General features: G+C 44.2%; 2 protein-coding genes across 5 annotated transcripts in view; both read left to right on the top strand.

Annotated features, from left to right (window-relative positions):
• The window catches only part of LOC115408344 (uncharacterized), a 10,695-nt gene extending 1,814 nt beyond the window's left edge, over positions 1 to 8,881 (top strand). Inside the window, exons 2-8 of one of the 3 annotated variants that reach the window (XR_003933768.1) lie at positions 337 to 503; positions 573 to 992; positions 1,091 to 1,327; positions 1,394 to 1,618; positions 2,129 to 2,216; positions 5,272 to 6,445; positions 6,654 to 8,881. Coding sequence is in view for 2 of the 3 variants with exons in the window: in XM_030119053.1 (XP_029974913.1) it covers positions 337 to 503; positions 573 to 992; positions 1,091 to 1,327; positions 1,394 to 1,618; positions 2,129 to 2,216; positions 5,272 to 6,359 (2,225 nt within the window). In the remaining variant the exon portion in view is untranslated. Of the gene's footprint in view, positions 1 to 336; positions 504 to 572; positions 993 to 1,090; positions 1,328 to 1,393; positions 1,619 to 2,128; positions 2,217 to 5,271 lie in introns of all 3 variants that reach the window. The other 2 variants (XM_030119065.1, XM_030119053.1) reach the window with 2 other exon arrangements.
• A 249-nt stretch (positions 8,882 to 9,130) lies between these two features.
• Positions 9,131 to 25,210, top strand: LOC115408515 (leukotriene B4 receptor 1-like). Of its 2 annotated transcripts, none has more exons than XM_030119337.1 (5): positions 9,131 to 9,230; positions 16,534 to 17,100; positions 18,293 to 18,493; positions 18,592 to 18,632; positions 21,747 to 25,210. In XM_030119337.1, the coding sequence occupies exons 2-5, from the start codon at positions 16,543 to 16,545 to the stop codon at positions 22,036 to 22,038; spliced, it is 1,092 nt and encodes a 363-aa protein (XP_029975197.1). In that variant the 5' UTR covers positions 9,131 to 9,230; positions 16,534 to 16,542; the 3' UTR covers positions 22,039 to 25,210. The 2 variants fall into 2 exon arrangements, with proteins under 2 accessions (XP_029975197.1, XP_029975190.1); XM_030119330.1 differs by lacking the exon at positions 9,131 to 9,230 and adding an exon at positions 11,546 to 11,658.
• Positions 25,211 to 25,429: the final 219 nt, after the last annotated feature.

Below are 25,429 nucleotides of genomic sequence, written 5' to 3'. Positions count from 1 at the left end.
CAAAAACAGGCTGTTCTGAAGAAGGCTCCTCAGAGCCACTTTTTAGAATGCTCAAACTCCGAACAGAGGACGAATTTGGGGCAAAAAAACTTATATACTATGTTTTTGGGCGTCCGTGACCTATATGACGTGACTGAAAAATAGCATAATAGGTCCACTTTAATTCTAAATGTCAGTGGTTGAATCTCTATTCTCTAACTGTGGAGATGCTCCCAGTGTGTGAACGGCTGACTCATGTGATCGTGTGAAGTTCTTTGAGCTGAACCAGTGAAAATAATTCCATTTAACCGTCATGCGTCTTTTTTGAAATGACTAATCTGACCCCTTCTGTGTTAGATCAACAGGCGGTACTGCAGCGGACGCAACATGTCGTAAAGCTTAAGGAAGAGAGTCTGACATTGACTGTCAAGGAAAGTCTGGACCCTCAAACCTCTGAACACACCTCCTCCTCCTCCTCCACCTCCTCCTCCTCCACCTCCTCCTCCTCCTCCCGTCCAGCTCAGGTCAGTCCAGCCCAGTTTCCTCTGACATATTGATTATGGGATTAAAATGACACCATTGTTTTCCCACAGACTCCACAGGTGATTCCTCCATCACCTCCACCCCCAAGTGGTGAAGACTATGAATTACACCCTGATGGTTCCCTGAGGGAAAGTCTGCAGGCTTCTGCCTGCTCTGCTCCATTTGACCCAGCAGAACAGGTTTCAGTCAAGAGTCCAGCTGTGGAGGAAGTTGACTCTTTACTTGAATCCTTCAGCTCTCGTCAGGCCAGAGATGAGTTTTCCCAGCTGAACTCCACGGTAGAAGAGGTAGAGGGCAGGTCTTCTTTGAGAGACAGTTTGGCCTCTGGAAACAGAACCTTGACCACAAACAGCCCATCAAGTGGTGCAGAGATCCAGATGGAAGCTGCTGCACAGATCCCAGCAGGACGAACCACCCGAGGAGGCGGAATCCACGTAGAGATCATTCAGGGAACCATTGAAACCCAACAGGTGAGAAGAATTCATTGAAACAGCTGAAAACCTTTGTTCAAGCAGCTTATGATTAGTTTATAGACAGATGAGTCAGTGCTGTGGATTCCTGTTCTCAGGTTGATGCTCTGGTATCACCAATGATCGGCTACAATCTTCAAACGACAGGGATTGGAAACACTTTACACCAGCGGGTTGGGCCACAGCTGAAGGCAGCATTTAAAGCAGCAGCAGGCTCTGAAGTGATGTTGGGCTTCCCTGTGCTGGTGGAGAACTTACCTGGACTCCCTTCACATGCAGTGTTCTTCCTCAGTCTTTGTCCCTGGAACGGAGATCCAGATGGGGCTGCAGTTGAAGTAAGTGTGTAAATGAAGACACATTATGAATACTGAGTGATTCTCACTGGATTCCTCTTTCTGCAGGTTCTTAAAATGGGCATCGATTCAATCCTGACGACATGTGACAGCAGAGGGTTTGGATCTGTGGTGTTTCCTGCACTCGGAGCTGGACTGATGTTGTCCTTTCCCATCGCTGTCGTAGCCAAGGTTTTACTGGAAGGAATTTATACTTTCCAACAACAAAGAACCAGCAGCAGACCCCTGACGGTCCGCATTGTCATCCACCCAGACGACCACGTGTCCAGTGAGGTAAAGCAAACACTGAACACTGTTCACCTGATGGCTGTGACAGACTTCAGCTTATTTTTCTTGAAGTCCGTTAATGTAAACTTGAGAGTCTTCACACAGTTTCAGTTATTTGGACTAATCTGTTGTATGATCCACAAAGTAATCCTGCGTATAGATAGACCAATGCCACATGTTTGGTTACAGGTATTGAATTTCCAAAACTCAAACAATTTCTCATTTATGGTTGTTCATCCCCATCATGGAAAGGTTTTCAGTTTGGCTATAGCCTGGATAATAACCAGGATGGGGTTACCCTGGTCCTGAAACCTGCACCAGGAAGCAACTGGGACTGCACCATAAATCACAAAAAAAAAAAAAAAAAAAAAAAAAACGGATCTCATTTCAACACACAGTATTTCTGAAACATTTTGTATGATAAAAACTATCGCTTGGATTGTCTCATTAAACAGAGTCCTGCAAAAACCATCAGCTGAACATGGTTTAAAACTTTACTCTAACTTGGGTCAACAGGTCTTCATTTGTGCTGAAGAGGAGATTCATCGAAACCAGGTTCAAGGTTGCGCTGAACCCCCTTTCACACCCACAGCCAAACTGTCCGGTACGTGGCTTTAAGAAATGATGCAAAATCAATATGCCTCAGTCCAGGTCTGTTTGAGAATACCTGAAATGGTTTTTAATCGTGAAACATGTTTGGCTTCTGTTCTACACTCTGGTGGACTGGCTGGTACAGGGTTGTATGTGAACAGTCCCAGATCAAGTCACAGTATGTGGCACATGGTTTATGGAATAATCAGGAGTGTGTGGTGAGACAGACACAGACAGGGGAGACAAGGACAGAATAGGAGGGAAAGGGAAGGATCAGAGGGAACCCTGACGGTACCCCCCGTCTTGGGCCAACTCTAAAGTCTTTTCAACCCACGAGTCGAAGTCGTCATCCCAGTTCTTGAAGTCCTCATAGTTGCCGCTGCACTCGTCCCCCTCAGAGTTGCTGAGGCCCAGATTGACAGGCCAGGCACTGACTGGGAGGCCATGGGAGGGGGTCACAGGTGAAGGACAAAGGGACTGGGAGGCTGAGGGCAGAGGGACTAAGAGCTGGGACTAGGAGACAAAAAAACTAGAGGACTAGGGACTGCAAGACCTGAGACTAGGGCGCTATGGGCTACGAGAGCTGAGGCTGGTAAACTTGGTGTCCAGAGAAACTGGAAACAAGAGGGGTGGTGCCTAGAAGGCTGTAGCCTGGTGGGCCACAGGCTGGTAGGTCAAATCCTGAACCTGGGACTGTAGCTTGTGATCTTAAAACACGTGTCCCACCTAAACTCCTGTGGGATTTGGATCCCTCATGGGGCAGAGGGCGATTTAGTGTCTGGATTGACCACAGTCCAGACACCTCCCTTACCAGAATTGCCGTTCCCTCTCCACTGGTCACAGACAGGTCCGCTCCAGCTGCATGAGCTCCTCGCTGGGCTCAGGAACTGGAGCTGGGCGTTCTGTGGGGTTGTCTCTGGGTGGGTGCTGCCAGGGGCCTGGAGCTCGGTCTACCCTGGAGGCCATTTTCCTCGTAAACCAGACCCGCCCACTCCTCATCCGTTTGGATTTTGGAGATGAGCTCAGTCTGGGTAGGAGCCCATAGAAGGGGATTTCACGCAGTCCTGAAATGGCCGAGCCAGTCAGCGTTGCCACTTTTGTTTTCGAATTTTTTTGGCGAATTCCGGTGGCTAAACCAGAAGTAACGCTATCGCTGTGCTGTGCTGGAGATGATGGACTTTAACTTTAACCATCGTCTGAACGCTGCAATCAGTAAAGTTATAGCCGAAATACCAAGAATTACAACAATCAAGCAAGAGCAAGAGTCTGCACTTGGTGAGTTTCTAACAGGAAAAGATGTTTTCGTGTGTCTTTGCATGTAAGGAAGCTAGAGCTAATGAGCTAATGCTAATCCTTAGAGAAGCTAACGCATTTTGATGACGTATTTGTTTTGAAGCGCTGATTGGCTGAAGTACGCTGTCAGTCAAAGGAGTAACCGACACCCCCTGCAAGAAGTTTCTATGGGCTCCTATCCAGACTAAGCTTAACTCCAAATCCAAATGTGGATGAGGAGTGGGCAGGTCTGGCTTACGAGGCTAGGAGGCCATGATGATAGCATAATCAAACTGGTCTAGTAACTACGGGGGAAGCAAGGTGATCTTTGAGCATCTCAAAAAGACCAATAAACAAAACTGTTACACAAGACGTCTTGGAGTCAACCAGTCTCCATGGTCATGATCTGAAATTCAGTGGCATAGTCCGTCACCCACTGGGATCCCTGGCATTTGTTGATGAGAGTACAGCCTGCCTCACACCCCAGAGAAAGCTTCTGGAAGCCTTGGACGAGGGCCTCGGAGAAGGCCTAGAAACTTTCACTGGTCAGGGTGTGTAAAGCCCACTCCATGGTGGCCCAAGCCTCCGCATGCCCCAGCAGGTCAGTAATAGCAAAAGTAGTGTTACTGGTAGCTGGGGAACTGGAAGTGGACCGGCGGAATGAGCACCAGTTGCTTGGCTCTGGAGAAAATTGACTTAATTCCTCATGGCAGTGATGGTGGTTTCATGATGTTCCATCATGCCTTGCATTTCAATGGGAGTTGCTTCAAACGGTGCTTCCAGGCCTACCAATCAGCACCCCTGAATGGCCAGCATGCTGTGAACCCGATTGGTGTCCGCTGGGTCCATTCTTGGCCAGATGGTACTGTCAAGGCAGCACAGTGTATGAGTGGTTAGCGCTCTTGCCTCACAGCAAGAAGGTCACGGGTTCGATCCCCGGGCCTGTCTGTGGGGAGTTTTGTCTGGATGGGTTTCCTCCGGGCTCTCCGGTTTCCCCCATCAACCGATAGCATGCACGGTAGGTCAGTCCTCCAGTCAGGTGATTCTGACCATTAGTCTGACTCCACATCTGGAGATGGTTCCCCGGGCGCTCCCCGCAGCAGCCCACTGCTCCTTACGGAATGTTTCAGCGGCATCAAAGGATGGGTTAAATGCAGAGGAAGAGTTTCATTGTACATTCACTGTACAATGACAAATATAGTACCTGACCTTACCTTAAGAACTGGGTTGACCCAAAAGCAGACACATGCAGGCTTGGTGTTTACAGAGTCTTTATTGGCAAACATAAATACAGATCAGATCTGTTCCGAGCAGGAGCAGACAGAGGGGCAGGCAAGGACTCAAGAACCAGGGACAACAGGAAGTGTGGGAAGAATGCACGCGAGAACAAAACAGACCATCTGCCACTGGTGGACAGGGGACACACTTAATCACACACAAGGAGGAGCAGCAGAAAGGTGATTGGATCAAGGAATAATTGGGAATGTGTGGTGAGAGGAGAGGACAGGCAGGATCAGAGGGAACCCTGACACGGCCAGTGTTGCTACATCAGTGCGCAAACACAAGTTGCTTTTTTTTTTTTTTTTGACAAGAAATCCCTTCTCATACAACTTCATACTATCAGGTACCGCAGTCTGTGGGGATCCATAGATGTATCTATTAAATTACCTATTGATGTTACAGAATCTTTAAAAGTATTCATTCATGTTTGCATATTAACTTCAATTTTCTTTAAAAAAAAAAAAAAAACACATAAAAGAGTTAGATATGCTTGAACAGTCTTTTTTCTCCCTCAGAGTCAAAGCGGATCGTCCTGCTGGGAAAAACTGGCAGTGGGAAAAGCAGCCTCGCTAACATCATACTTGGAGAGAACTTGTTCACTGTACATCATTCTTCTGTTTCTGGAACTTCCACATGTCAATCTGAAACCAGAGATATCAGTGACAGAAAGATCACTTTGGTCGACACGCCTGGTTTGTTTGATACAGAAAGGTCAGAGGAAGATTTGAATCGTGAGATCATGAAGTGCATTACAGAGTGTGCTCCTGGAATTCACGGCTTTCTCATCGTGCTGAGAGTTGAGAGATTCTCAGAGCAGGAGCAAGCCGTCATCAGCAGAATATGTGAGTATTTCTCTGAAGACGCTCTGAAACACGCCGTGGTCGTCTTCACTTTCGGCAACGAGCTGCCCGAAGGGATGAAAATCGAGAAGTTCATCAGAGAGAATCAAAAGCTGAGCGACCTGGTGAACAGGTGCGGCGGCCGGTGTCACGTCTTCGACAACAAACACTGGAACAACAACACGCTGCAGAACGACTACAGGAGCAACCGCTTCCAGAGGGAAGAGTTACTGAAGACCATCGACAAGCTAACGGTGGAAAGAAACGGCCAATGCTACACCAACGACACGCTGCAAGCTGTGGAGGGAGAAATCCAGACAGTGGAGGAGCAAATCAGGCAGTCATCTCCAGAAGACCTGCCACCAGAGGAGATCAGAAACCAGGCCAGACGCCAAGTGGCAAACAGATTTCTGATCGAACTGGCCGGGGTCACAACAGGGATTTTGTTGGGAGCTTTGTTTGGCGTAGAGGTTCTGGTTAGAGCAGTTGCAACGGTTGTGACACATCCATCTCAAGCAATAAACCTTATGAAGAAGGTTCCAGCATTAATGGGAGCACCTGCAGCGGCGGTGGCGGGAGGGGAAGCAGCGCTAGCCGTAGGAGTCGGGGCAGGTGTGACGGCAGCAGCTGTGGCTGCAACAGGAGGAGTTTTAGGCGGAATTATTGGACATGAAGCGGCTCAGGGTGCAGAAACAGCGCAGGATGCAGTGGAAAGGGCAGCGAAAGCTGTAATCGGACAAAGAAAAAGTTTAAGGCGGCCTTAAGAAGACATTTCAGTTAAGGATGGGATGACTAATACATTCCCGTCGGAGTGCAGCCAGCTGGACAAGCGTGTGTTTTCTCTGTGATACGGGACACCAGACGACCACGCCGCCACCTAAACTCTCTGAACTGTGGCCGTCAGGCAAAACTTTCCGGAGCATCCAATGCAGAACCACCAGATTCAAACAGCTTCAGTCCACAAGCTGTCAGTCGTGTTGTAGTACTTGAGATCGGTCTTGAGACCACTTTTTTAAGGTCACGAGGGCATTTATACTCAGTCTTGTTTCGGTCTTGGGCACACAGGACTCAGAAATTTACTAGGACACCATCAAACTGATTGGCTGTCCCTCGCATTTTGCAAGTGAATATGCTACTGGATATGCCCATAAGGTCGCCCAAAACTTTTACCCTTGGCTGCTACCATGCGCGGCAAACCGGCGGAGCGCGGGACGCATTCAGCATTGCTGAGTAGCGAGTGTTAATGTTGACAGACAGGGGCATCGCTGTTAGGTTTTAAGGACAGGGGCGGCTTCACCCCTGGGAGATGCACAGGGTGTGAGTGAACTTAGCGCATGTAGAGCTGTTGTGGTAAATCGCAAAAATGAATTAAGAAGCCCGCCGTGGTGCATTGTGGTCCACCGTTAGCACTGCGCAGCCACTCTTCACATTGAATGAGTCGTTACAGGGCGGGACTGAGGCTCAGCCACAGGAAGCAGCTGACACCGTACTGGAACTTAAGAGGTGATTACTAAGATCATGAGGCAGGTGGAGCTGCTTTAAAACTCACTCCGAGAAATCAGTTTGAGCAGCGATCGGGCCGCTCCCCGCTGATTACCCGTCTTAGTCTTGGTCTTGACTCGATCTGGACCCCTCAAAGTCTTGGTCTGGTCTCGATACCCTGTGGTCTTGGCCGTGTCTTGGTCTCGGTCTTGACTCCTCAAAGTCTTGGTCTGGTCTCGATACCCTGTGGTCTTGGCCGTGTCTTGGTCTCGGTCTTGACTCCTCAAAGTTTTGGTCTGGTCTCGGTCATGACTTGGTCTTGTGCTGTCTTGGTCTCGGTCTTGTCTCGGTTTGGACCCCTCAAAGTCTTGGTCTGGTCTGGACTTGGTCTTGCTTTGTCTTGGTCTTGACTTGGTCTCAATAAACTGTGTCTTGGCCATGTTTTGATTATGGTCTTGACTCGGTCTTGCTTTATGTTGGTCTCAAAATCTTGGTCTGGTCTCGGTCTCGACATCCTGCAGTCTTCGGCTGTGTCTTGGTCTCGGATAACGAGGTCTCTACATCAAGCTGTCAGAATCCTGAACTGCTGATCCACATGAGCACACACTCTGCACTTTAATCCAACACTTTACCTACACACACACTACAATCCTGCTGTTCCAGCACTCGGACCAGTTCTCCCACTGATTCTGTGTGTGGGCAAGAGGGACGGTGTGGCTGTATAGAAATATATTTATGAATGTTATGTTTTCTCATTTTGCTGGCACAATAAAAGCTCGACTGATTGATGATGTTTCATGAAATAAGAACTGGTATTGTGGTGAGAACTAGAGGAATGGAGAAAGATGTTTTAGTGGAGAACTGTAACAGAAAAACAGATGAAATGTACTGAAAATCAAACCACAGAGAGTTTGAAAGCAGCCATATTCCATTCTCAAGTTAAATTTCTAAATGTTGTAATTTATCATCCCTTGCATAATTTCTGTTGATTGGAAATTTTCTTTTCTTTACTTGTTCCCTGCTGTCATTTAGATTTTTTTACTGAATTGAAATTGTTAATCCAATCTTTTACAATTTTGTTTAAAGGCAATTTTACTTTTTGACTCCAGAAATCATGAATGCATTTTTCTCATCTATAAGTTTGAGATCTTGAATCTTTTGAAGACTTATTTTATTTCATTCTATTTTTCAGAATTTTTCTGTTGTTTTCATCCTTATTTTTAATTAAAACGTTTTTTTTTAATTCTTTTTAAAATTTCATTTCATTTTCATGCAGTTGAAAATCTCTGAGTTTTGTGTATTTTAATCGTTTAAAGATGAATTTCTCGGCCTTTATCTGTGAAGGTGTGATGCAGCCACAGCTGTTCAGACAGGAAACGCCTCTCTTCTCTCGTCAGCTGCAGCGAGCGGAAATGTTAAGTCAGATGAGGAAACCGTTCCATTGAACTGTCCAGTGTTAACTCGGAATCAGTAAGAGTTCATGTATCATTGATTCTCTGAAGCAATGCTTTCGATTATAATCAGTGTTTAAAATACAATAAACATGAAAACTGCTTCAGAAAAGATCCTTGTTATTTAAATTTCATCTGGAGGAATCATTTCAATAGTTAAAACTGTTAAAAAGCAAATTACCGGCAGGTTTTCTCCTGAAATCTTTTCTTGAAATGAGAGTTTTGCTTCTTTATAAACATCTTCTTTTGACATTCCTCCATCACTAATCTGACTTTACTGAGCTGTGATTGGACGGACTGAGAATCTGAAGCTGCAGGAATAAACAGGAATAAAATAAATAAAAAGGAATAAAATTTCCCAAATCTAACTGTTCTGTGTTGTAATTCTCTCTTCATCCTCCTCTGTTCTTCTTCTCAGGTTTGTATTTTGGGATTTCATTTGTTTTTCTCTTCTTGTCTTCAGTTTGTTTTTCTGTTTCAGCTTCCTGAACACATTAAAAAAAAAACTCTTTCTGATCATATCAAGCAGTTTCGCAACGACACAGTAGCTGAAAGGTTTCCTGAGGCTATGAAGGAAACTCAGAAAGTGATTCATGTGAAAAGCTTTTCTGGAGGATCGGAACGAGCCCGAGGCTGATCTGGAGCAGAATCAAGACCAGAACAGAAGACCGGACCGAGCGGGACCAGGATCCAGGGGGACAGGTAGAGAGTCCAGCAGGCCTTCTGGGAAACAATCAGCTTCATCCTTTGACTTTTCTGAGTCACTTTTAATTGAGTTAAATGTCATTTAGGGGAGACCGGGGACAAATGTAACACTTTTTGTTTGAGCAGTGTAACTCGGTTGCTGTTTGTGCTGGAGATCTCAGATTTTGACATGGAGTACCCATATTTGTCTTCTATAAAGTACATTCTCACTGTCTGAGAACTTATAGTTAACCAAGCCTTTAAATAGTCTAATATTCTCATTATGTTTTAAAAAAGCTTTTTGCAATCCTGCTGTCTGGTCCTAATCTCCACTTGGTGCTGATTTTCTGCAAAAAACAGTTTCCTTAAATCAGAAATCTGGTGTGTTTTGTGACTGTTATCAGCTGGTTAGTTTTTATTATTCCAAATGTTAAAAGTGCATAAATAATGTCAGTATCCTGACTTTCTCACTGTTTTCTGTGCATTGAACCAAACCGGATCGATCCCCAGCTGATATTAAACATGCTGTGAAACACGGTGGAGGTATCATCATAAATAGATGGATATCTGAACATGAACACACTCATGTATTTCATTGCACATGTCTGAAAACAGGTTGGATGAAACAGAACGTATTAATCCTGAACCTTCTCCAATATTCAATAATCAGTTGCACAGCTGTGATTAACTCTGACTGGCGGCCATGTTCAGAGCAAACAGCTCCACTCTGCCAGAGCTCTGGAGCATTTTCACTGAACTATCAAGACCCACTGGATATTGAGTTTTAGGAGTATATGAACATTGAACCAATCTAAAGAAACCTCAGACTTTCTTCTTTCATCAGAGAAAAAGAACTTTCCTTTCAGCCTTTTTAGATCTTTAGAGATTGGCAGTTTTAACTGATCATTACAGCATGAATTCACCTAGCAAACAAAATAAAACGCACACACCATAACATGGCGCTATAATGTCTTCACCTGAACTCCCAGAGCGGCGGTCTGGTCCGGTCACGACACTCCTCACTGCAGATCCACCGCCGGACAGACTGTTCCGGTGTCTGCTGCTGGTACTTTCTGTCTCCGCTAGATTTCTCCGAGCGTTTTGCCATTTTCCTCCAGTCTTCTTCAGAGCGGCCGCAGACGCTCCACAGTTTGCTCTCCAGCCCCTTTAGGGGGTTGACGTGCTTGAAAACAGCCAGTTTACACAGAATAATGTTAACTGTATGAATCACACGTCCCATAAGGCTCTTCTAACACCACAAACTCACTGATAATGCATTTGCATAATAGTCTGAATAAATTTTAACATGTAAAAAGTGTGTTTTATCAAACCAGTGGATCACAGAGAGATGACTTTCAGTGTGTTTCCCGGGCCAGAGCTGCCATGCTCAGTGCTCAGCGCTCACCGCGATGGGAACTGGGCGCCACCTACTGGTAGGGAGTAGCATGACTCAGAGAAGATTGATCACAGATGTTGATAAAATTCACAATAACATCAAAAAATAAGAGGGGTGGTGGTTCCAAGAAAATTCAATGTAGTTTTTTTTCCTTTCAACCTACTGCAGCAGCACTGTGAGAACCACATTCTTTGATTCCTCCAGTGTTTTTAACACCGTCCAGCCTCTGCTGCGGGTGACGGGTGTCGACGCCTCCACTGTCTCCTGGATCTCTGACTACCTGACAGGCAGTGAGTCCATGAGGGCAGCTAGTGTTCTGTCTGCCGCGGTGCTCAGTGGCACCGGAGCTCCACAGGGGACTGTACTGGCCCCCCTCCTCTTCTCATATACACCACTGATCTGATGACTCGGCTGTTATTAGGTGTGTGTGTGTGTGTGTGTGTGTGTGTGTGTGTGTGTGTGTGTGTGTGTGTGTGTGTGTGTGTAATAAAGTAACTCTATTTATCCATCTAAAATCCATCCTCACTACATGCTAATACTGCTTTGTAATCAATGACAAAGAAAAGCTTCTTCTTTTCTGTTTTCATGCTTTTATTTTGTAGAACTGCTACACCTCCAATCAGTGCCTTCCCAGGAAATCAGCCTGAAGGTAAATGACACTTTCCTCAGATTGGTCCAGTTTTGTCCCGCATCAGTGCGATGTAAAGGAAAGAGCGTTCCAGGCTGCTGGAGTGTTTATTCTGACACGGGTAGCTTCAGTAAAAGTGGTCAGCTCACAGCTGGAATTCATAACCTGACATGTCAGGACTTTGACTGAGTGCCAGAGCAGAGGCAGGCTGGGTAATGGGGACACACCTTCGCCTCCTCGCTGCGTGTTGCGGCAGGTATGACAGTTCAATGGAGACGGGAGCAGAAATAGAGAGAGAGAGGGTGGGGAGGGGGGAACGTGGGCAGAAGGAAAAGCTAAAGAGGACAATATAACCGTCAACAAGAGGCCGACTCGTCTCTTCCTCCCCTCAGAGAGTCTCTGCTGCTCCGGCTGATGCCCTGGTGAGTGTCTCTGCTTGTGTTCTGGTTTTTCTCTGTCTTGTGGTATTGAGGGTGTTGCTGTCTGTCAGTCACACCTCTGAGGTTACAACACAACACAACAAATCACTGGGACCAAGTGGAGTAAAACCACTCTGATTTACTCTTTTAATTCATATTTTAGAACAGTTTTAGCAGAAAGCGTGGACATTTAGACTGGATGTGTGTGTGCTGTTGGGTGTTTTACAGTTTCTCTATGAGAGTTTCACCTTTGTTGGAAGAACAGGTGCGATCATACCGGTATGTCTGTGACTCACACAGCACACAAACACACCTTCTGACTCAGTCAGCCTGTGTTTTCTCAAGCTCCCAAAGGAGAATGTTTTGAAAAACCATAAAAACCCAGTGGCCAGGGGCTCTGCTGCTTTGATTTTAATCAAAGAAATTGAAGTGAGAAACTAAAATAAACAGAAACTGCCAGCAAATCAAACAGAGATAGAAGAAATTTAAAGTTTTAATAAGACTGGCTTGTTGTTTAGACATCCTATTATGCTTCATTGTTAAACCGTTGCACAATATAATCCAGTTTCACTGTCTGAATGTCACTGTCAGTGTGGTTTGACCGGCTTGTGACGCTCGCCATGCGGCCACAGAGGCACTTTATCCACTCTATACATTAAAAATCAACATGAACCCATCTTCTCTCTCATTTACCTTAAAATTAAATCTTTCCTTTGTCCATGATTGCTTCTGTTTTTTATAGAAAAGTGGAGAATAGACTCAGGCGTCTCTTCTACTGGCCCCCCACAACTTTTATTTGTGGACTTTATTGTGAACTTATTCTCAGAAAGTTTCTGAATCTGGTCCCACAGCTTTCACTTCCTGATAGATCCTCTCCAGCGCTGCGTTTACGAGTAAACAAACATGCGGTGATCCTTCTTACATGTGTTGTTACTCATGTTTTTATTCCAAATTACTCTGTAAACTCAGTAAACGGAGCCCCTGGCGTTTGTAACACCACATCATGAAGCAGCGCAGCGCCGGCAGGACTTTGTGCTCGCAGCTGATTAATAGGAGGTTGGTAATTGTGCTTTCTAAGCCGTAAATGGCTGTTTATTCGCTCACTTTTGTTAGATTTCAAAGCGGCTGCAGAGCTGCCAATCCCGTCTTTCTCCCTCCGATTTGGCAGGATTACTTCAGTTTGGAGTCTGTTGCTATTTCCTTAAACACCCGGTACGATTCGGTCGTCCTGAAAGACGTTCAATATAAAGCATCTTTATCTTCACACAACAAATAATGTCAGAAATTCCTCACGAGGAAAACACTTTTCACTGTTTGACTCACTTAAATATTCACAGCTTCCGATTCAGCAGTTAAGAGGAAAGTCTAACTAATATTAGGAACTAATATTGCATTTTTATAACCTTTATTCAATTTGTGAAATTGAAAAAAAAGATTAATATTTGATTGTATTTTTCAAATCGAAAGCTAAACTTCATCCATTGGCATCCGAGATCTTAAACAACATTTAACTGACAGTAAAACCGTGCAACGCCAGCAGACGGAAAGACTTTCTGAGGTCAGACCTCCTCCTATACGTCACTCTGCATGAGAGAAACTCACTAAATGCTCCTCTAAATTAAACCCGGGGACTGTAATCAGGGCCTCAAGGCCGGGTCTGTACCTGTTACCCCCCCCCCCCCCCCCCCCCCCCCCCCCCCCCCCCCCCCCCCGGTGTGTCCTCGCCCTCCTCTTCCAAACACTACATGCAGATTCATCCTGCAGTATTCCATAATTACTCTGAATTACTCTGCATGTTTCTCAGAGATATGGAGCCAGTTTGTTTGTGGGGTGTGATTACTGAATTACCTGAGCAGGACCACTGACTGCGTGCGTGTGTGTGTGTGTGTGTGTGTGTGTGTGTGTGTGTGCGTGCGTGTGTGTGCGTGTAAGTGTGTGTGTTGGCAGTCTGCATGCAGGGCGTTCTCTCAATACGTGGAGCAAGTGATGGCATGTCACTTTCTTTTAGAAAAAAAAAGAAAAACATTTTTTCCGGTGGCGTTGAACGGTTGTTGTACACATGTCGTCTCTCTGGAGCCGTTGGGATAAATACAGCCGCATTATCTGCCGAGTGAGCTCTGTAATTACTGCCGATTCGCTCTCTGATTCCACTCCAAAATGTTCCCAGCTGGACGCATTAAAGACGTCAGACGACGATAAATCATCTTTACCTTCTGTTTGCATTCTTCAAACCAAAACCACGAACGGGATGGTTCAGCTATTAGCGCTGTTCTGATTTTCCTCTTTGATTTCAGCCACTCAGCCATTAAAACGTTCGTCCCATTTAAGATATTTATCTGTAAAAACAGTCACGGTCTGGTTTGGAAAGTGTGTTCGTTCATGGTGATGTGAAAACAAAGGTGTATTTCTGGTTTTAAGGGATGAATTGCTGGAGGTGGACAGATCTGCATCACTAAAGCATTACAGTAATCAGTTACCAGCTGATTGGACGTAATTAAAACAGTTAAAAACAACTAGTTATAAGAACTGCATGAAGTTGTCTGATTAAATCTGTAAATCATCGGCTTGAATCTGTAGAGAGTTATACGTGTACGACCCCGGCCGGGGCGTTCCGCTGCCCTCTTCTGGACCGGAGCGGGGGCGTCTGCCTGGGGGAGCGGCTCGGATCCGGGCTCTGGGATGGCCGCCGGTTGACTGGGCCCTGAGGGCCTCTCTGGCCTGCTTCTGGCCTCCTCAGGGGTCAGAGGTCATATATGCATGATCACTGTCATACTTGCATGATCACGCTCATCTTTAATCACTCTTCACACTCTACCTGTGGACTCGGTGACCTTGTTTTCCTGTGGTGGGTTAGACTAATGGTGATCTGTATAATAGGCCTCTCCTGATGCTCTGGTGTAATTTCATACCTGGATCCTCAGCTTCACGTCCCAGTTCAAAAAAAAAAAAAAAAACGGTCGTATCATCATGTCATCATGTATTTAGTCCCGTGTGATTTCCTTTGCTTTACCTAAATCAGGCCTAAACCAGGGGTGTTCACCCTGCGGCTCTGGAGCCACATGTGGCTCTTCAGTCCCTCTGTAGCGGCTCCATGAAGCCTTCACAACATGACGTGAATAAACATTTCACTTATTTTTAAATTACTGCATGAGTCATCAGTCTTGGTTCAAAAGGGATTCAAAAAAGGTTCAAGTAAAATTGGGAAAAATAGCAAAAAACCACAAGAAATGGGGAAAAAATGATAGAACAGCTGAAAAAAACCTGAAATATCTACAATTTCTAACATAAGAAGATGAAATATGGCAGGGAAAAAAGCAAAGGAAACTGTTTAAAAAGAGGTAAAATGGCTAAAACTGCTAAAATTTCAAAAAATATTTCAAAACTGTCAACAAGAAAAGCTTGAAATAAACGAAACTGTTAAAATTAGGAACAAAAACAGGTTCATTGTAATAAAATGTTCACTGTTCTGAACCTTATGAATGCATCATAAGATGTAGTTTTTGTTTGTTCATCAAAACCAAGAACGAAGCTTCCTGAGCTGCTTTCGCCTCATTTTAATGGTTAAATATTCTTCATGGCTCCAGAACTACTGGACTTGATGGAAATTAATCACAATGGCTTTGGTCATAAAGGTTGCAAAACCCTGACCTAAACCATAAACTACACTTCTACTTTTTTCTGCGGAAACGTGAACATGTCGTAGTGACAGCGAGGTGGATGCTGCCTCGTCACGCTGAAGGAGGAAGAGCGGGAACGCGCCGCACATCTGGGATTGCTCAAGCCACTGACAGCGGCTCCTCGCTCATGTCTGGTCTCGTCCTTCACGGGTTTCAAGAATCCCCGTTAAAACCGGCTGCACTCGCGCCGCACTCCTACGCTTCCCTACACGAAACCCAGAAGCTGTCAAACACACATCAGTGCCAGATAAAACATGCAGCTCTGTCAGATTTCCAGTGAAACCAGAACAAGATGAGGCAGTGTAGGGAGAAGCTTTACGGATCCGTCAGTGGAGAACTTTGAGTCACAGCAGTACAGAGTGACAAGAAGATATTTCCTTATGAAGGAATGTTAGAACTGGAGGAACCGCAGGAAAATGAATATATTAAAAGATTATATGGAAACTAATAGAAAATCAGCATCAGGGATGAAAAGTAAAAGATGGATGGATGGTGGATGGATGGACGGATGATAGATCCAACCATCCATCATGGATGGTTGGATGGATGATGGATAGAAGGATGAATGAATGGGCGGATGGATTGATGATGGATGGATGATGGATGGATGATGGATGGATGATGGATGGATCATTTTAAAGGATGAATGATGATGGGGTGATGGATGGATGGATGAATGATGGATCAATTATGTATGTCTGGATGATGGATAGATAGATGGATGGATGAATTACAGATGGATGGATGGATGGATGGATGGATGGATGGATGGACGATGATAGATGGATGGATTTAATGAATGGATGAATGGATGAATGAATGATGGATGGATAGACTGATTGGATGATGTATGGATGGATGACAGATGAATTGATGATGGATGGATGGATGGATGGATGACAGATGTATGATGGATGGTTGGACAGATGGATGGATGGGTTTAATGGATGGATGAATGGATGATGGATTGATCACAGATGGATGGATGGATGGATGGATGACAGATGGATGGATGATGGATGGATGGATGGATGGATGGATGGATGATGGACAGATGGATGGATGGATGATGGTATAACTCTTACTGTAATGCTCTGCACTGTTTGAATTCCATCGGTGTAAAATGACGTCACTTCCTGGAACCTGTTTGGTTTCTCCTGTTTGCCCTTCACCACACTGACCGTCCTCTTCCTCCCTGCAGGGAACCAACATGGTGAGCAGCTGTTCTCCGTCCGTGAACTCCACCGTGTCCTCGGCAGGAAATGAGACCATCGTGGACAACAAGGCCGCCACCACCATGGGCGCCCTCATCCTCAGCCTGGTCTTCCTCCTGGGCTTCCCCGGCAACGTCTTCGTCATCTGGAGCATCCTGGCCCGGGCCCGGAAGCACTCCGTCACCACGCTGCTCATCCTCAACCTGGCCGTCGCCGACGGCTCGCTGATGGCCCTCACCCCGTTCTTCATCGTCTACCTGGTCCTGAAGCGGTGGATCATCGGCGCCCTGATGTGTAAAGTCCTCTTCTACCTCTGCCTGGTCAACATGTACGCCTCCATCCAGCTCATCATGCTGATGAGCGCCTACCGGCTGGTGGCCGTGCTCTGGCCGCAGCGCGTCGCCAAGCTCTCGGGCAGGAAGACCGTCATGCCGGTGCTGGCGCTGGTCTGGCTGCTGGTGCTGATCGCCTCGGTCCCGGCGCTCGTCTACCGAGACGTCAGGTGTAAGGGCGCCACTCCGGTGTGCGATTCCTTCCACGACAGAAACAAAGACGTAAGTGGAGAAGAAGCCGAACATCCGATGGTTTACTCTCTGGTGTTTTTCAGTGCAGAAAGAAAGAGTCACATCTTGGTGACGCTTCCCAGGCGCACAGCTGGAGACAGTATCGCAGACTGTAAATCATTAAGGTTCATCCTGTCCGTCCTGCCACATGTTTTCTTCAACATCACAGCAAATCCTGTGTCTCCTGGAGTGGGGAGTCCACTCTGCTCCATTCAAAAGGCGCACTGTGCAGCTGTTTCATGAGCATTTCATTTCTCCTGAGCGCTCGGTCAGTTGTAGCAACTGAAACCGATTCCATAAAGTCGTCCCTCACTGTAACGCGGTTCACCTCTCACAGCCTCGCTGTTTCGCTGATTTTTTTGTGAAATTTTGCATGCTTAAAAAAAAAAAAAAAAAATTTGTTTACATCGTTTGCAAGTTTTGTCCTTGACAAAACCCACAATGTTGCCGAAACGTTCTGCACCGACAAAGGCACTTGCAGACGCAAACAAAGGCAGAGAAAGATGCACAAACAGTTGGACTTGTGGACAAGCTGAAGGAAGGTAGAAGTTCCACGGCTGTCGGGCGCCATAACGGAATGAATGAATCTGCAGTTCGTTACATAAAGAAGGAGGAAATAACATAAGGACGACAGCAGCAATGAGTTTTAACAAGGATGCAGAAAAGGTTGCAGCTGACCAGAACAAGACCATCGTCAGGATGGATTCTGCTTTAGCTTTGTGGATCAGTTGGATCAGTAATATTTCTACATTTTTTAATCTGCAAAGGTTCAAACGTTGGCAGTGTTTTAACATGACAGAAATGTGGGAAAATGTTAATACTTGTCTGAGAAAAGTGTTTAAGCTGTGTGGTGAGGTGTTTTACATCCTGAAAGCATATATAGTAATTGTTAAAAAGTAAAGCTGACTACTTTGCCGATTTCGCCTACAGCTGGTTATTTTTAGAACGTAACCCCCTCGATAAACGAGGGACCACTGCACCTCTAGAACAGCTCTTTATATATCTCTCAGCCTTTTTGGATTCTTTGCCATCACTATGGACTGTCCAGAAGCATCTGACACTTGTTAGAAGGAATGAGAAACTGAACAATAGCTGAATGTTGAGGAGGCTGAACTCACTAAACGGTCATTGGCGAGCCATCCGTCTGAAGCATGAATGAATGAATCTTCTGTCATCCGTGCAGGTGGCTATTCAGTACATGCTGGAGCTGGTTTTGGGGTTACTGATCCCCTACACCGTCATCATCGTCAGCTACATCTGCATCCTGCGGCGGATCCGGCAGACCCGGTTCAGGCGCCGCATCCGCAGCGAGAAGCTGATCCTGGCCATCGTGCTGACCTTCTGCCTCCTCTGGCTGCCCTACCACGTCACCAACGTGGTGCAGGTGGGTCCAGACCCCCGTCCTGCTGGCGGACCACCACTGATCACGGTTATCGCTTCAGTTCTGTTGTTGTTGACATGGAGACGTTGTGTTCCACTCAGGTCACCTGGGCTCTGTGTCCTGAAGGCTCGGTGAAAAACATGTAAGTTCCTTTGTTATTTTAGTAACAATTTAATTAATTTAACAATTTTAAATCATTTTTTGAGCACATCAGGTATTGCAGTAATAAAATACAGAATGTTGTCCTGCTTGTTTGGCAACCTCGGGAACTCGCATATGATTGGCTGTGGAAGCAGGAAGCATGTCGTTCTAGCTCCGCCCACCCAAGTTGTTCCATTCAGAAACTCTCATTTTGAAAGAAAAAAACTTGACCAAGACATTATTGATGGAGAAGACAGGTTGTTTGAAGTAATTTCTTTAATGGCAGGTGAAAAACAAAAATGATTTAAATTATTTTTACAGTAAATTTCTTATTTATTGCACTGTAAAATTTCAAAAAAATCCAAATACATTCATAAAATATGAATTTAGAGATTGTTGGTGGGCCTGTCAGAGTTAATCACATTAATCATGATTAATTAATGTAGGGATGAATAGAGATCAGTTTTTTTTTAATCATGCTTAATCCATGATTGTCATTTTAAGGGCTTCTTTTCAGTTTGAAAACTGTATTTTTAACAGACATTGTATTAAGTTGGCCTACATGACGCTTTGTTTTGAAAGAAAATCCAACAAGGGGAAAAAGGAAATTCTTCCTCGGTGTTTCATTCCTGATCAAGACGCTCTGGTGAGAAATCAGCGGCTGCAGGAAGTCTCCATGCTGAAACTTCAACAATGACTTTAAATTCAGCTGCTGAACTAATTAAAGGACTGATGGATTCTCTAAGTTATGGACTGAAAACTGCCTTTAAATGCAAAACAACACTATTTAAAAAATGCAATTCAAAGTGTGATTAATCATGATTAACTATGGAAATAATAAGATTTTAAAAATCTTTTGACAGCCCTATTTGTTGTAATTGCCTTCTGTAGTATACCTTGTCATATTTAATGATATAAAAATTGGGAGAAACTAATTAGATACAGATTTTGTTTGTTTTTTTAATCCAAAAATGAAAATAAACTGAATACTGTATTATTTATTTATTTATTTATTTATTTATTTATTTGTGATTTCCAGTTTTATTTTTTACCGGTTTATATCAACCGGGCCTCCAATCCGTATCATTTTATGTACACACGTGGACAAAATTGTTGGTAGCGTTTGTTTAATGAAATAAAAATTCACAGTGGTCAGAGAAACAACTTAAATCTGACAAAAGTAGCAATAAAAAAAAAATCTATGAAATGTAGCTAATGAAAGTCAGACATTGCTTTTTTACCATGCTTCAACAGAATTATTTAAACTCAAGAAACAGGTCTGGACAAAAATGATGGTGTCCCTAGAAAAGAGTGAAAATGATGAGACCAAAGGGACATGTCAGTCCAAGGTGTGTCCAATAATGAGCATCACAGGTGTCTCCAGTCTTGTAATGAGTCAGTGGCTCCTATAGAGGGCGACAGGGAGTCACATGAAGTGGACCACACTCAGCATGGACCAGAGGAAGCAGAGGACAGAGTTGTCTCAGGAGATTAGAAAGAAAATTATAGACAAGCATGTTAAAGGTGACGGCTGTAAGACCGTCTCCAGCAGTTTGGTGTTCCTGTGACTTCAGCTGCTCATATTATTCAGAAATTCAAGATTCATGGGACTGTGGCCAACCTTCCTGGACGCGGCCGCAGGAGGACAACTGAGGACAAATCAGAGAGACAGATAATACGAACGGTAACAAAAGAGCTGAGAAAGACTTCTAAAGACATAAAAGGTGAACTTCAAGCTCAAGAAACATCCGTGTCAGATCGCAATATCCATCGTAGTTTGAACCAAAGTGGACTTCATGAGAGACGACCAAGGAGGACACCACTGTTAAAACAAATCATAAAAAAGCCAGACTGGAATTTGCCAAACTACATGTTGACAAGCCACGAAGCTTCTGGAGAATGTCCTCTGGACTGATGAGACAAACGATGATGAGAAGTTTCTGCCAAGGCACATCAGCTCCGTGTCCACAGAAGGAAAAATGAAGCACATCAAGAAAAGACTGTCCCTACAGTGAGACATGGAGGAGGCTCTGTTCTGTTCTGCATCTGGCACAGGGGGTCTGGAATCTGTGCAGGGTCCAATGAAATGTCAGGACTATGAAGGATTCCAGAGAGAAATGTGCTGCCAGTGTCAGAAAGCTTGGTCTCAGTCGCAGGTCAGGGGTCTTCAACAGGACAACGACCCAAAACACACAGCTAGAAACATTCAAGAATGACTGTTTTCTGCAGAAACAGATGGTTTAGAGAACATAGGAAAACATTGGACTATTCTCAGTGGTCTTCTACGAGCCCTGACCTAAATCCTATCCAACATCTTTGGAAGGAGCTGAAACCTGCCGTCTGGTCAAGGCAATTGGAGTAGTTTGCTCATGAGAAGAGGCCGAAATACCTGCTGAAAGGTGCATAAGTCTAATCAACAGTTACAGGAATCATTTGATTGCAGTGATTGCCTCACAAGGTTGTGCAATTAAATATTAAGTTAAGGGTGCCATTATTTTTGTCCAAGCCTGTTTCGTGAGTTTTTTTTTTTTTTTTAATGGTTCTGCTGAAGCTTGGTTGAAAAGCAATGTCTGACTTTCATTGGTTAAATTCCATAGAATTTGTATTTATAACTACTTTTGTCAGATTCAAGTTTTTTCTCTGACCACTGTGAATTTTTCTCTCATTAAACGAAGGGTACCAACAATTTTGTTTATGTGTGTAACATGTTCTAATATGACAATAAGGAATCCTTTAATGGTTAGATCATTTATGTATGAATTGAATGAATTGTATGTATAATTTTATTTTACTATAAATTTAATGTATTGAACCAAATACAATAACTTCTGTTCAATCTGAGTTCAGAAGTAAAAAAAAAAAGCATCTCATCCAGGCTTTTAATTTGATAAATATTACCAGTCTTCTTGTTTCACACCTCAATAGATTAGTGCATCATCTGCATAGAGGCATTAGACTGTAATCGATCAGCTGTTTTTCAATTCTAAAAATGTAACATCGCCCCTTTTTTTTTTTCTCATTTGAAAACCAGAAACTGTTTCTATCATTTCATTTGTTTATTTTCACCTGACATCTCACTGCGTTTCCCTGGTGTTCTCTCCTCTCCGGCCACCAGGTTGGGTAAGATATGGCAGAGGAGTCGCGCCGTCACCTCCTCCATCGCCTTCATCAGCAGCTGCGCCAACCCGGTGCTCTACTTCTTCGCCGGCAAGTCCTACATCCGCCGGGAGGGGCTGGCGTTCATGGCCCGGCTGTTCGAGGCGGCGGGGATCGACTCGGCCACCAGGAAGAGCCGGCAGAACAGCCGGGACAGCCGGGAGAAGGACAAGGAGGCCGACGCCGTCATGCTGAAGGAGAAGGAGCAGGAGTCCGGGACCAACTCCAGCTCCAACCTCAAACCGAAGTAGGGAGCGGCCGGGGGCTCCGCCGTGGCGCTGGACACCCGGACCGGAGACCAGCAGGTCCAACCGGGACCTGGACAGGACTGAAGAGACTGTTATCAGCACAGAGAGTCGGACTGAGCTGGAAACATCTTCAGAAGACAGTTTTCCACTGGAGGCGACGCTGGAAGAGGTTTTCTCGGGATAAATATCAAGACTGTGGAAAACTCCTCAACACCCCAAAACCAGCTGTAATTCTCCACTTTAACTCCAGAAGACCTGCATTTATGCTCTTTTCATCACATTTCACAATCATTTTGATTGATCCTCCTTTTTTTTTATGAAAGAAAAACTAAATGAATAAATTAACATGTGAGTGCAACAGGTTCAGCAGAGGTATGAAATAAATGCACAGCAGTGATTTTCAGGGTTGTGTTTGTTCATTTCTCGGCCACATGAGGGCAGAAGGAAGCTGCTCAGGAGCACAGAGGCTGAGAGAGTCATGATCATGCTGAAGAGGAGGAGAGCCAAGCGGCTCAGAGCTCCAGATACCTGAACTCACCCAGATCATTTCTGTCTAAAGATTCCTGCTGAGCCCCAGAGAAACAGTAAATAATCCACATCCTGTCATCTTTAGCATGTTAAAAGTTTCATTTTTAAATTATCTTGAATCATGTTTTGAATTGCATGTTGAAAATTCTGTTGCCTTAAACCCATGCAAAGAATTTCTCATCAGAGTGTCTCAACTGGAAATAAGATGAACTCAAAGAAAGAATTTACTATTTTTTTTAATCATCATGATCATAATTAAGGTGGTTATCTCTGACAGCCTTGGTCATTTTGTTCAGAATATGGAAACCATGAAGTAATATCCTGATTGTTAGTGTAGTTTCTGGAGTTTGTGAGATGAACTTTGACCTTTCCTGTGACCTGAGACTTCTTAGCGGTCCACTGCTCATCTATCAGCCAAATCCTGGATCTGCAGACCTTACAGACGCAGAACGACGGGGTTGTTAATCTGGACTCCTGCGCTACCGGGTTCATAGAGGACAGAAAAACACAAAATTATGCAAAAATGTGACACAACTCACATCTTTATGCAACGGGATCCTTCCAGTGTGAACTTGGTTTCACGTTGGATATTCGACAGACATTCACAGCGACAGTTTGGCAATTCCTGCCCGACATGTGTCACTCGCACAGCGGACGGTTTCCCAAGAACTGCCGCTGAATGTCGTCACGTCCCAGTGTGGCCGTATTGCAGCCCGGTTTAGGGACCGTCGCAAAAGGACACGCTGCGTAAAAGCAGCAGAAAAATAACCATTACGTTGTCAATAGATTTTTAATTTGGTGAGGTTGAAATTCCAAAACTCCGTTAAATTCGCCAGAAGACATTGCTGTACTTGGCTCAAGCACTGATTTGTTTATTTCTGTCTTCATCAATTTTATATTAATTTTTAATTAATTTGATCATCAATAACTTTTTGGTCATGTGACCTCGAGGTACCAAATCACTTTTATAAAGTAAATCTCTTATTGCTGTTCTTGGCTCAAGCACTGGTTTGTCTATTTTTGCCTTAATCAATTTTATATTAATTTTTTTAATAATTTGATCATCAATAGCTTTTTGGTCATGTGACCTTGAGGCACCAAATCACTTTTATAAAGTAAATCTCTTATTGCTGTTCTTGGCTCAAGCACTGGTTTGTCTATTTTGGCCTTCTGAGAGGACCGTGCCAAGCTAGTTTTTGGCCATCATGGACAAGAACAACCCAGCACTTCACGCCACGCTGGACAAGCAGAGGAGCAGCTGCAGTGGACCATTCAACTGTCTACCATGAAGGACTGAAGGCCGCAGCAGGTCCTTCATCCCACAGGCGTCAGACTGTACAGCCCAGGCGAGGACTGAGCCTCTGACCCTTGAGTCACTGACCCCTGACTCCACAAATGGACTATATATATTTATTTTTACTATTCATTACAACTATGATCATCTGATCTATGTTTTTTTTTCTTTTCTGTGTATTTTTATGTTAATAGTTTTATGATGACCAATGAGCTACAAGGTACCAACATTTTAATAGTAACTACTTAGTAAGAACAATGTTTGTTGAATCATAAAGGCAGCTTCGTCACTGACCAGGCTTTTAACTTTGACATCATTTGTGTAAAGTCCCACAGTGCATCTGTCAGGAGGATTGTGAGTCTTGGTAGACGAACTGCTCTATAATGGGTTTGCGATCCACTCATTGGTTTCAGCTCATTATCTGCTGTTGTCTGTTCCACAGTTTTTACATACATGCTTACCTGAGCAAGCAATTCCTGGACGAAAGGCAAAAAATATTCCCAAACTTGAGAGTACACACAGTCCAGTAGCCTTTGTTGATTTAATTTTTTTTTAAGTACTTATAGTTATTATAATTTAAATGTATGTTGTGTAAAGCTCGTCATAAAGGAACATAACAGGTAGTTCTCAAAAAACTCTCCATTGATGGACAGGCTCTGAGCATAACATTTTGAAATCCAAAGGACTACTGAAGAAAGCTTATCAAGACGGTTACTGCACTGCAGCGCGTCCAGTCAGACGTTAGTTTTAAATGTTTTACCAAATCCTTCTTTCAGACCATTTTTATCATTATTTTATTATTGTGTTTATTTTTCATTCTGTCAGCGATGTAGCATGTTTATCCAGCATTTTTAATAAATACAAATAATTTCAGCAATGAATGCTAGTTTTTGGCGTAGGGGTTCATATCACTACATTCCATCTGCATAAGTCATTACCCTGGTTGGGAAAAATCTGGACCTGCCCCGGCTTGTTGGTAGGCCCATTATGTGCCTTTGCACATTTATGGATGAGATTTATGCTAAATGGAGACTTCAGTTGGTGGAAAAGAAAAGAGGACTCAACCTTTCCCCAAATAATAAAAGGCAAACAAACTCAAACTGATGTGCATTCCCAGTGTCGCCCCATATTCCTCTATTCCTCCTGCTGTCAACATCTGCAAATTATGATCCATCCATACAAAACAAGGGTTCCTTTTAGCTGAGTGAGAAATAATTATGCATTTTTCTCAACTATCCACATAAAAAAAAAACACCCATAAGGTGTGGGGTGGCCATTCTAGACGAGGTCCATTTGGAGAATGATTTGCTACTATCGTTTGGTGTACTGTTAACCCTCCTATTATCCGACAGTATTACTAATTTTTTTTTTTTAACATTGGAGTCAATCTGGGGTCAATCTGATATATTTTGTTGAAATATTAAATATTTATTTCCTTATTATTAATTTTCCTTTTTTTTGCAACATACCTGTGGTTCGTCTCTGTGTCGTCTCACGCACCCCTCCTCGTTTTTACTCCAAAACTTGAATGTTTTCAGAGACATGGTGGCTGGAAATATTGTTCCAACAGTC

The sequence above is a fragment of the Salarias fasciatus genome, chromosome 3 (genome assembly GCF_902148845.1).
Source record: "Salarias fasciatus chromosome 3, fSalaFa1.1, whole genome shotgun sequence".
Classification (NCBI taxonomy): Eukaryota; Metazoa; Chordata; class Actinopteri; order Blenniiformes; family Blenniidae; genus Salarias; species Salarias fasciatus.
This window is presented reverse-complemented; position numbering and strand designations above follow the sequence as displayed.

Excerpts from the sequence above, each read along its gene's own strand:
- LOC115408515 (XM_030119337.1), top strand. The coding sequence starts at position 16,543 with ATGGTGAGCAGCTGTTCTCCGTCCGTGAACTCCACCGTGTCCTCGGCA. Across the intron at positions 18,494-18,591 it reads ACGTCACCAACGTGGTGCAG|GTCACCTGGGCTCTGTGTCC; the intron begins GTGGGTCCAGAC and ends TGTTCCACTCAG. Across the intron at positions 18,633-21,746 it reads GAAGGCTCGGTGAAAAACAT|GTTGGGTAAGATATGGCAGA; the intron begins GTAAGTTCCTTT and ends TCCGGCCACCAG.